A 12,527-nucleotide genomic window follows, 5' to 3' on the forward strand; every position below is an offset into this window, starting at 1 on the left:
AGGAAACAACCTATTCAATCTAAATTAAAATATGGTTAAGGCTATGGACAGTATATCCTCCCGCACAAGTCCTAGGCCGTATATACCGAGTAAAGGAAAGAACACTGTAAAAGTGCATCCGTGCATGCATGCATGCATGTCGATTATATAATTAGTTGCTTCTATTTTGGTTGGGATATATTCATATATATTTTAAAGTAATTATGCATAATCAAGCACCAAGTTTCACTGAAAACACCAAACAACACATCCAATATATTCAACGAGATGCGTACACAGACGACGTTGCGTCCACATTACAAGGAAATATAGGAGCACGGCTACCAAAAATCAAAATGTCATCGTAACAATGACATTCATCAGATTTGATCGCATATGCATTTTATTTCGAAAATACAAGTAATGTACATAAACATTCAGTTGCCTAGTTCTGAGGCTCAACTTCAGTGGCCTTGAGTGCCGCCTCTTCAGCTGCAGAGCAACACCTACCGTGGCAGTAGTGATAGCAGCTGCCTCCGCGGTGTCCTCCTCCGTTACGGTACCCTCCTCCACCGTTGCGGTACCCTCCTCCACCGTTGTAGCGTCCTCCACCTCCTCCTCGGTATCCTCCTCCTCGGTTGTTGTAACCTCCTCCATGGTAGCCCTCAGCTGCATTTTGTCAATGAAAATAATCATTTCTAAGCAATGTAAACCTAATAATTAAAAAAGAAAAAAGAACCGTACATTATTACATACAAATAAATTTGACAGATTTGTAATTAAGACTTACGCTGAGTTGTGGTTTCACTTTCAGCTAAGTCTCTAGCTGCAACTTCTGAACTTATGAGAAGAGCAAGAGCAATGGAGAGACCAAGCAAGAGGAAAATTTTGGAACCCATATTTGCAACTGTGTGTTTTTAGTATTAGTGAAATGCAAGAGCTGAATGGTGAGAAGAAAAGGCAAGTGCAGTCTCTATTTATAGACACTGGAATTTGAACTGTAGCTAATTTTTTACATATAAAATAGTAGTACTATTATTCATCAATAATAAAATATATGTAAATATATGTGAAGATGAGGGGACCTGTATGCATGGAGTATGGTCCGATTGCCTCTGCATTATGTAGCTACATACATGCATTTGTTTATAATTGTCAGAGAGGTGTCAAAATAACATTTTTGTATGCCTTTTTATTAGAGTTATTGTGTTAAATTATAAAATAATTTGTATCTTTGACACCTTTTAAACCATAAAAAACCTAAATAATTTTGTGAATTAAAAATATCTAGACAATTTATATGACATGCCTGCTAGTAGAATATTTAAAAATATTAAATTAATATGATTTAAAAATAAATTAAATATTATTTTATGTTGAACATGCACTCAACCGGCATAGCATAGGTTGTGTAGGTGTACAAATGAAATGCTATTATGGCCCGTTTGCATACATTAGGAATTAGGATTTGGATTTGATTCAAATTCTAGCTAATTTTTTTATCGTAGTTAACCCGCAGCCGCAAGTGCACTAAGTAAACCCTACGTACTCATGCAATAGTCCGTAAAACATGTGAATCAAGATACATTGTAATTAAGCGATATGCTCTGAACCATGAGGCATAATCATAAATTTTGTTTATATGAAATTTGTGAACCTGTGACAAAAATGATAGTTATCATCTCTTTAACCAACTAAGTCAACTCTAGCGGACAAATTCTAGTTATTTAAAACCACAAAAAATCTAAATAATTTTGTGAAATTAAAATAACTAGACAATTTATATGCACTGCCTGCTAGTAGAGTATTTAAAAATATTAAATCAATAAGAATTGAAAATAAGTTTAATATTATTCTAAGTTTAATATATCAATAACTTTATTAATATAAGTTACCGGTTCGGTTCGGTTTTTATCGGTTCGGTTCGGTTTTTATCGGTTCGGTTCGGTTTTTATCGGTTCGGTTAGAATGCATAACCGGAACCGAGCCAGTTAAATCGGTTCGGTTTTTAATTTTTAGGTTTTGTTTTCGGATCGGTTTTATTCAGCTCGATTTTCTTCGATTTTTCTCGGTTTCGATTCGGTCGGTTTTAAATCGATTTTTTCTTTGCCCGGGCATAGGCTGTGTAGGTGTACAAATGCAATGCTATTATAGAATTTCTGTATTATTGATAACAATAAAATGCTTGCGCTCAGTGAATGGATAAACAAAGAAAGACCCCATGCTACTCTAGGCCCACAGCCCACTATAAATATATATTATTTCTTACTATCTATTTTCTTTCTATACTCTAGAAACCCCGTAAAAAGTTTGTAATAAATACATAATAGTTCAGTATTCCTCTGTCCAGTTACATAACTCGATAGTATTCCTAAAGGGTTTGATACGGAAATTAACAAAAAAATATAATCTAGTGGAAAAAAAGTAAGAAAAATAGGTGGAGTGGTATGAATAATTAATATTTAATATATAAAATTGGTATAGTAGAAGAAATTGGTAAATATAAATGAACGTAGATAATTTATATATTATAAAATTTTATAATCTATACCATTGAGTGGTACGTTCTAAAAGAAAACTAATGAATGAGACTGAAGGAGTACTTACTAATATTACTAATTTAGTTTGGATAAATATCGGGTTTTAGGAGTTGCCAATCATCTATAAATTTATAAATAGATACTTGTATATATTCTTTTATTAATAACATTAAATAAAATACATAGTAAAAATAAATACTAAAATAATATGACAAACTTTAAATTAAAATGCACGATCGGAATACGACAAAATACCTACATTTTCTTAACATATTACTAGAAAAACAAATATTTTTGACCAAATCATTTTCGACCAACAAACAATCATCGAAAAAAATAATATATGATCGAATGAAACAACCGATTGCCAAAATTGATCGTGATTTTGAAATTATATGCGGGTTCTGGGGATGATCGCGGTCCAATTTGATTTGGGTTAAATATCCAAATGAAACCAAAACGCATAATTTTTATTTTATAAAAATTCGAACCAACAAGAACTAATTCACTCGGTTCGGTTTAGCGATTTTTGGTGATTTAAAGCATTTCTTATTAATGGATTCGGAAAATAAAATAGAAATTTTTCTATATGAATATTCTTTTTTTTAATTCAGAGAAATAATAAAATAATTATTCATCATAACAAAGTTAATCACTCCTGTTAAGTGTAAATAACTAATTTTAATAATATGTTCATCAATTTAATTGCAACATAAATAATAATGTTCAATGCGAAAGAGATATAAAAGTCTTTTAATATTAATTTTAAAGGAAATGCAGAAATTAATGTATGATAAGTTGGTGATTATTTGATAAAGTTTAACACAAATTTAGTTTGTAACTTTAAGATAAAATCAATTTAAGTAATGTAAATATTAAACTTATATATGTATATACATATATATATATATACACACATATAAGTATACGTATATTGATGTGATTCGGATTGAAAGCGGGTTAGATTAAGGTAAAACCAAAATCAACTCATAATCCGCGAAATTTTAAATAATTGAATTGCATTGCAATTCACATTTATGTTTCGGTTAATTAGGTCGATTTTGTGTATGCAGATTATGCAGTTTAATTCGAACGGTGACCAACCCTACTGGGTTCAATCAACAGACAACTCTTCAAATCCTATTTTTAAGGTACCATTATACATGTCTTATTTCATTTTTATCAATTAACAAATTAATTTCTCTCCTTTTAACCTCTCTCTCTCCTTTCATATTTTTCATATATATAAATAATGATCTTAACTAGTAGGACAATCTATCCTGGGACACCCTTGCACTTGATCTAATCAGTTGAATATTTATAATTATTAATAATAAAAAAAAAATCAAAAAACATATTTTTTTAAAACAACTGAGTTGATATGCGCAAATCCTAAATTTATGTAGGATAATAGTCTCTCCGTCCCAATTTATCTATCCAGTTTGACTTTTGCACGTAATTTAAGATGTATTGATCGCATAGTTCCGTTATTTATTTTTTAAATTTTTGTTTGTGAATAAAAATTTAAGATTTGAATATTTATTAAAAAAAATTGAAAAATAATCAACAAAACTATGCGGTCAATGCACCTTAAATTACGTGCAAAAATTAAACTAGATAAATAAATTGGGATGGAGGGAATAATAAATTTGCACGTGTAATCGTGAACCATATCTAAGATCAGGGGCGGAACCAGGAATCTAACATGGGGGGACCAAAATAAATAAATGTAGAAAACATACTGATTTATTTGTTTCTCCACTATCTTCTCCAAGTGACAAGACTGATTTTTAAGATTATAATAACATTTAGCCGCAAAATTATGAGCTGAATTATGAGCGGTCAATGCACCTTAAATTACGTGCAAAAATTAAACTAGATAAATAAATTGGGATGGAGGGAATAATAAATTTGCACATGTAATCGTGAAACATATCTAAGATTAGGGGCGGAAGCAGAAATCTAACATGGGGGACCAAAATAAATAAATGTAGAAAACATACCGATTTATTTGTTTCTCCACTATCTTCTCCAAGTGACAAGGCTGATTTTTAAGATTACAATAACATTTTGCCGCAAAATTATGAGCTCAATTAGAACCATCTCCTTTCCCAACATGACATCTAAAAGCACCGAACTGTTAAACCTCTTGACAGTAAAAGTATTCGAGCCATCTTTTTCTGGGGAGTACTCTAACCAAGGAAATTTATCAAACCAACTCTTTTGAAATCGACGGGAATGATTTTCTGGACCAGAGAAGGGATAAATTTGCACAGGTTGATATGGGTCAAGATCAATGTATGCTCTCCTAATTAAATCTTTTTTATTTGGATGATAAGTCTCAATTTGTTTCCGCAAACCAGGATCACGTATTAACGAATTGAAATCAATAATTTCATGAGTATTCTCAGAATCAATACCTTCATTAACAATCTTTGAATTTTGAGGATTTTGCTCGGAGTTTATCTTTATCCCACCAAAAATCAGAGGCTCAACTCCATCTTCAGTGACTTCAATTGAGGCGGCAGAAGGTTCTTTATCTTCACAAGTAGTTGTTTGCTTCTTCTTGGGTTGAAAATATGATGTAATCTCTTTTCTTTTACTCATATTTACGGATTAGATGCGAAGGTATAGTAGATAAAGAGAGATGATATTAGGGATTGTAATTTTGTAACTTATATGTATAGTGTGTACTGAGGGTTTTGGGACCGGAGCAGAACAACTGAACAAGTATGTTCTTATTTATTAATTATTAAGATTAATGAACAAATTCCATGATTTCCATCTAATCAATATTATTTTGAATGAAATAATTAACAAAATCAATAGAATTTTGTATAATCAATTCTCAATTTTAATTTTTTTTTTAAAATTTAGGGGGACCAAAAAAAATTTTGATAGTAAATTTTAAAATTTTATTTTAAAATTTTGGAATTATTCCGCAGTTGACGGGGACCGGAGCTCCATCCTGTCCCCCTAGTTCCTCCCCTGTCTAAGATGAAAATGACTCAACATTATTAAATATGGCCGGGACAAATACTACCAAAATCCCGGTTTTGAAAGTCAAAGAAGTTGGTAGTAACATTTATGACTTATATGAGTGTGTTGGCAGGCAATGGGGGATGAGTTCGAATTATTGAATACTTACTAGAGTACAAAAATTCATAAACACGAGATTGTCAGGTTGCCTGCAGCCGACGCAAAATTTCTACTCCCTCCGTCCATGTGCACAAATACTTATCTATGTTTGCTTTTTGCACGCATTTCGAAACTTCTATAAAGTATAGTTTCGTAATGTTTTTTTCTATTTATTTTTTTGAAAAATTTTTTAAACATAAAACTTTTATACAGAAAAAAAAAATTTTAAAAAATTAATATAATTAAACTTTAAACGAACATTGAAAAGCGTGTCAAAAAGTGATGTAGAGAATTGAATGGGAGATAGGAAGTATTAATTTGACTCCAATTCTGGTCCACCGATTATTCCGTAATCTAGCTTTCTTCTACAATGAGAGTCACCGCAAGTCTAGTGATCTGTGGTCAAATTTTTCAATTTTCCTTTAATTGATACTTTTTTAATTTTTAAAAGAAAAATATGTATGATCCTATAAATTTTCCTTTTTGTGTAATTTTTGATTCTCCAAGTCAGTTTTTAAATTTTTTTAAAAAAAGTGAGAAAGATTCGTGTACTTAATTTATTAGGATAAAACAGGTATTGCCCTTTCTATCGCAGTTTTAGAAAAAAATACCTCAAATCTCACAATCCGGGAAAATAGTTCTTTTTATTACTTAAAAACACATTTTTTATTTTCTTTTATACAAAACACATTTTTTATTTACGTTCATATTAATTTCAGAATATAAAATAAGTTTTATAAAAATTAAAATTTTGAAAACGCATTTAAAGGATGCCTTTATGGGTAAACGCATTAAAACTATGTGTTTTTTAACCTAGAACATAGGAAAATAATGCGTTTTCTTAAAATTTTGCAAGCCCAACCGGAAAGGTCAATACAAAAGGAAGTCATGTTTGAGCTGATTGATAAACGGAAGTATCATCTCCTTCAATTTGTAATATTTTGAACCATTTGCTCTCAAATTGTGAAATTAAGGGTCATTATTCGGATAAAACAAGATTAGCTGAGTACTACTCTCTCTTCGTCCTTTTTTAGTTGTTGCATTTTACTTTAATGTAGTTAAGTTGATTAAAATCTGACCGGAATTTAGTTAAATCTTGTAACTGAACAAAATAAAAAAATTATATCATAAAAAATACATTTAATTTGAAAATCGATATAATGCTAATTACCTATTATTTAAAAAGACTATAACTTTTGATTTTGCACAAGTCCGCAATGATTGAAATTCGATTCAATTCGATTTTGTTCCGTAAAAGTGAGACAATTTCAGTTCACCTCGATTTATTCCAAAATAAAGTATAGTCAAAATTAAGACGCTACTCATTATCACGGATAGTACTCGGACAACTAATTAATCAAATATTATTTTAATTTCGTTCATACGTAAAACTTATTCATTCGGAGATACCAATCTCTGTACCTAACAAAATCAATCGAAGAACCGAAGTGAAATTTATGGATCTGAGATCGATACGATCCGAGATCCGAATTATATAAATTGATAATTATCCTAAAAGCAAATTAAACCGATCCGAAAATTACCTGAACCGGAAATTTAACCGAAAATGATCTGAAATATTATATTCGATTATAAATTGAAACCGAAGAAAACCGATTCATATAATATCTGAACCGAATATGATCCAAAAAAAGCAAAATTCATACTTAAATGTATCTTATATTCCTGATAATTTAATTATTTAATCGTAAATTAAAGTAAAAGTACATAATATTATATTAAAAGTACTACATTTAATAAAAAGATATTTTTTTAAGTCTCACAATATGAAAAAATAAATAAGATATGATCCGAAATATCTGAACCGAATTTAATCCGAACCGCATTTCGTCTTATTTTTATCTGAATTTCATCTGCTTTTAATCTGAATTAGACCCGAACCGAATCACATCCGATCCGATCCGAATAACCTCCAGTTATATCATAATCCGAAAATGGAACCGATCCGAAATAGATCTGATCTGAAATCGAACCGGTTATACGATTTGTCAGGTCTGCCGATCTCTCCTTGCCTCGAACAAAAGCATATTCGCATATTTATTCAAAGAATTCTATAAATTCCTTATATTAAATCATGAGAAACGTATCTGTATTTTGCTCTCTTAGTTGACATTTGTTTGAAGCCGAGAAATTAAAAACATTATCCGGTACGTTTTTATGCATGCAGAAGATTTCAAATCAAGTAGACAGGCCCAATAAATAAACCGGACTTGTGATCGGGACAACGAGCACCAGACATTGCTACAGGTTGTTGTTCTTATCCACAACCGTGTTCGGTGTCGGCTAGGGCACATTCGTTTTTTCAATATTAGCGGATTCAGAATTTATCTTCTTTTTTTATTGTTGAAAACTCGCAACGTTATCGTTCGTATGGACACCGAGTAAATCTCACGTACTCATGCAATAATCTGTAAATCACGTAAATCAAGATAAGATAAACTGCTACGTGCATAATACTCTGTTTCGGGAGACAGATAGAATTTATCTTAGCAAATACTATATCTAAACAGTCCCTTCTTGTTTGAAAAATAATCAAGTTCAAAATTATTTTTGCGAAAAATACTTTTATTTACAATTTTTTATTTGTAAAAATAAAAAATTTCAAAATTATTGTGCAATGATACGGTTTTATGCAACTCGATATAATTAAATAAACCTTGACGAGTTTCCGAAAGTCCATGGAAGCTCAAATATAACAAAAAAACTTGATGCAATTAGTTGCATATATGATTGATATTGGCTACAACTTATTTTTAAAAATATTTTCATAAGATACGTAATTATTTTTATAAAAATTAGTATTTTTGATAATTTATCAGATCCTTTTTTGAAAAAATACCCAAGTTTCAAAAGGTTTTTGGATCAAGACTTTTATTTTTAAAAAGATATTTTTCAATTTTTTTTGACAAAACTACGGTTTTTCTGCAAGTGCAAGTCGACGCAACTAGATGCAAATTCGGCGACTTTCTGCAACTCCATTTGGGGTTCAAATGCAACAAAAAAATAATAATACAACTAGATGCATATTTGGTTAATTTTGGTTGTACCGTATTTTTACAAATATTTTCAGGAAATAATAAATCATAAAAAAAATAATATTTTTAATAATTTCTCTGAAAAAATACTTTTAAGAAGTCTATTTTAAAACCGTTTTTTTATATGTAAAGTCTTGACATCAAGGAAAAAATATGGAACTTTCCAATCGAACACAATTAAACATTTCTGATATGTTCTGCATTTAGATGAATAAAGCATATATATTCTTGTCCTTGTAATCAACGGTCTTGGATTGGCCTAGTCTTGGATGAGTTGAAAATGGAACTATAAGAATGTTGTTTACGTACCTCCAATGATAACCACAACTTCAGATTCGATATTACGGTCTCGATCTCCAGAGTCTCAGCTCACTACCCCCAGGGACAATAATTCACTACAGTCTACGAGCGTCGGTTCTTGAATTTACGAGTGAAATTAACCTCTTACTCCCGAGTTTTAATTAGCAAGAAAAGAAAATGGTGGGTGAGTAAAGTAGTTTCATTTACATTCACATTTGTGCTCTCGAGTTTTTAAAAGGAGCGAAAGGAAGTGATAATGAATGTAAATTTAACAAATTTTCATTCCAAAACTTTCACTCTAAAAGTGGGATGAAAGTATTTTACCTCCATATCACTTACTTTCTTCCTTTTAAAAAACTCGGGAGCGAGGCCTAACTACCTACTCACTTTGTCCCAATGGATTTTATGCATTTAGGTACTCCTCTAAAGTATAATTTCGTAGATAATTTTTAATTTTTATTTTTTGAATAAAAATTTGTTGTTTGAATTTTAATACAAAAAATATTAAAAAAAAATTACAAAGATATACTTTATAATCATTTTTAAAGTGCATGTTGATCTTTGAAAAAAAATTGTATAAAATTGTCTGGGACAGAGCGAATATTTTGTTCCTTTCTATACGAAACAACACTGATTAAGTACACTTATTTCTATATTTATTTTATTTTTTATGATTTAACTTCATAAATTTTTATAAAATTATTATAAAAATGTAAATGTACTAATTTATAAATTTTTCATTAATTCTAAACTAAATAGATTATTTGTAGGTTATAAAGTTATCCATACTGATAATAACTCAATAATATTATGGACAATTATATTTAGTAAATAATTTTTAATAACTTCCATTATAATCCTAATTAATAGTAATTTTAATTACGGGATTACTCCAGTATTTAAATTATTTTAATTAAATATACAATATTTCATTGGTCGGAATAGTATAACTGGTTTCGGACTAAAAACAAAATTAAAACTGAAATATAAATTATTGAATAAATTATAAATGGCTGAATGTAATATTCATATGGGCTAAAACAATATGATATCGCGCTCAAATAAAATTAAAACAAATTAAATATATAGTAGAATTTAGTTGGTATATTGAGTCTTGGTTTAAATCAAAATTATATATACTATTAATCCAGACTAAAATAAAATTAAAATCAAAATAAAAATAATTCATATAATATTGTAATGGACTAAATCTTATATTTTAATTAAAAAAAGTTCTTTTCGTAACCGTGAATTTATGAGGGCAAATTGTATTTAAAATTTGCCTGAATGAACTAGAGGGTCATTGACATCTCTAATCACAAAATATATGTACCAACATTTAATTTTTATCTGTTATTTTTTAAAAAATGAAAATAATTCAATAATGAAAAATCATATGACATCTACACATATGATCGAAATTAAACAAACACATAATTATATCGCTGTTGAATCCTTCCTTCTTGGATAAGTAACCAGGCGATTTTTTGAAATAATATTTACATGATGTAATCCTCCAATTGTTATTTTGAACAATCAACCACAAATGCATCACCATAAAAACCTTTATCATCGAATCAACACCATTAAAATTTTGTAGATCTGTAACATCGGGCATGATGAACTGGAAATAAATCAAATAAAACCAAACTCTCACAAACATAGACAAACAAAATTCAAATAAATTGGAAAATTATTGAAAATTAACAAGAAATACTAAGAGATGAACTAACAATAATAAAAAGAAGAATAAAAAGAAGAAGAGAGCTTTCCACCGGTAAAAGCTGATGGAAGTCCCACGGAGATGATATAGGGAGGCTGCTTAAAGGTTAAGACAATTTTAGTGTTTCTGATTTTTGATTTTTATCTGTTATTGAGTGGCCTGTGAGGTCTAACCAAGGCTGAATTATCGTTTTTTTTAATGTTAATTACTACAATTTAATCAGTAATTTTAAATGAAAATAAAAATGCAGAGTGCATATATCCGTGCATTGCATGCATGTAGATTATATGTTGTGATTTTTTTTGAAGTAATTAATTATGCGTAATCAAGTACCAAGTTTCAAGTAACACACCAAACAACACATCCAATATATTCAACGAGATGCGTACACACACGACGTTGCGTCAACATTACAAAGAAATACAGGAGCACGGCTACCAAAAATCAAAATGTCGTCGTAACAAGGACATTCATCAGATTTTATCGCACATGCATTTTATTTAGAAAACACAAGTAGTAATACAAGGAAAGCATGCAGTTCTCGTTCTTTAGTTCTGTGGCTTCACTTCAGTGGCCTTAAGTGCTGCCTCTTCAGCTGCAGAGCAACACCTACCGCGACAGTAGTGACGGCAGCCGCCTCCGCCGCGTCCTCCTCCCTTGCTGTAGCCTCCTCCTCCTCCGTTGCGTCTCCCTCCTCCGTTGTAGCGTCCTCCACCTCCTCCGCGGTATCCTCCTCCTCGGTTGTTGTAACCTCCTCCATGGTAGCCCTCAGCTGCATTTTGTTAGAAAAATACTCAATTGTAAGGCGTATAAACCTAACATTTAATAAAAAAAACGGACACTATTACATATGACTAATTTGAAAGATTACTAAATTAGACTTACGCTGAGTGGTGGCTTCAGCTAAGTCGCTAGCTGCAACTTCTGAACAAATAAGAAGAGCAAAAGCAATGCACAGACCAAGTAGCAGGAAAATTTTGGAATTCATATCTGGTTTTTTAGTATTAGTGAAATGCAAGAGCTGAATGGTGAGAAGAATAGGTTTGTGCAGTCTCTATTTATAGACTCTGGGATTTGAACTGTAGCTGAGTTTTTACATATAAAATACTATTTATTAATTTCTTAATATATGTAAATTAATATGCCATACCTGCATGTAGATGGGGGACCTGTATATGTATGGACCGATTGCTGTATACATAACTTGATGCAGAGGTGTCAATATCTCTGATATAATATTTTTGGATGTTTTTTTTATTACACTTATAATTGATTTTATGAATTCAAAAATATATGGACAATTTATATGGCATGTCAGCTAAAGAATTTAAATATTAGATATGTCATGAATGGAAAAAAACTAAACAATTTAAATACTCCCTCCCTCTCTCCCACTCCCAGATGTTTACATTTGGCTTGACCACGCAGTTTAAGAAAAATGATAAAATAGTAAAGAAAAGTTAAAAAAGTGAGTGAAGTAATGAGACATGTTAATATTATAGGTATAAAGTGAGTATAGTGGAGAGAAGCGGTAGATGTAGTTATTTTAAAAATTATAAAAACTTTACTATTTTTGAATTTTTTTGAAATTTAAACAATTAATATAGCATCTTAAAAAAGAAAGTTTAAACAGATGAGGGGTATTAGATATGACATAAATGGAAAAAAAATTAAAATTATTATATGTTAGAACATGTTTGACACACCTCACATGGATGAGTTGTACACCTTGTAGGTGTACAAATGCAATTTTACTTCGATTTTTTTCTAATTTATAATTTAGTATAAAGT

General features: G+C 30.2%; 1 protein-coding gene and 1 long non-coding RNA gene across 2 annotated transcripts; both read right to left on the reverse strand.

The window, feature by feature from the left end:
• Positions 1-229: 229 nt before the first annotated feature.
• On the reverse strand, positions 230-922 carry LOC141705448 (glycine-rich protein DC7.1-like). The gene is made up of 2 exons (XM_074508390.1): positions 770-922; positions 230-648 (listed from the first exon to the last, which is right to left on the reverse strand). The coding sequence occupies exons 1-2, from the start codon at positions 876-878 to the stop codon at positions 425-427; spliced, it is 333 nt and encodes a 110-aa protein (XP_074364491.1). The 5' UTR covers positions 879-922; the 3' UTR covers positions 230-424.
• A 10,158-nt stretch (positions 923-11,080) lies between these two features.
• Positions 11,081-11,891, reverse strand: LOC141706649 (uncharacterized). The gene is made up of 2 exons (XR_012568870.1): positions 11,622-11,891; positions 11,081-11,508 (listed from the first exon to the last, which is right to left on the reverse strand). It is a non-coding gene; the product is annotated as an uncharacterized LOC141706649 (long non-coding RNA).
• Between the last annotated feature and the right edge of the window lie 636 nt (positions 11,892-12,527).

The sequence above is a fragment of the Apium graveolens genome, chromosome 2 (assembly GCF_009905375.1).
Source record: "Apium graveolens cultivar Ventura chromosome 2, ASM990537v1, whole genome shotgun sequence".
Classification (NCBI taxonomy): Eukaryota; Viridiplantae; Streptophyta; class Magnoliopsida; order Apiales; family Apiaceae; genus Apium; species Apium graveolens.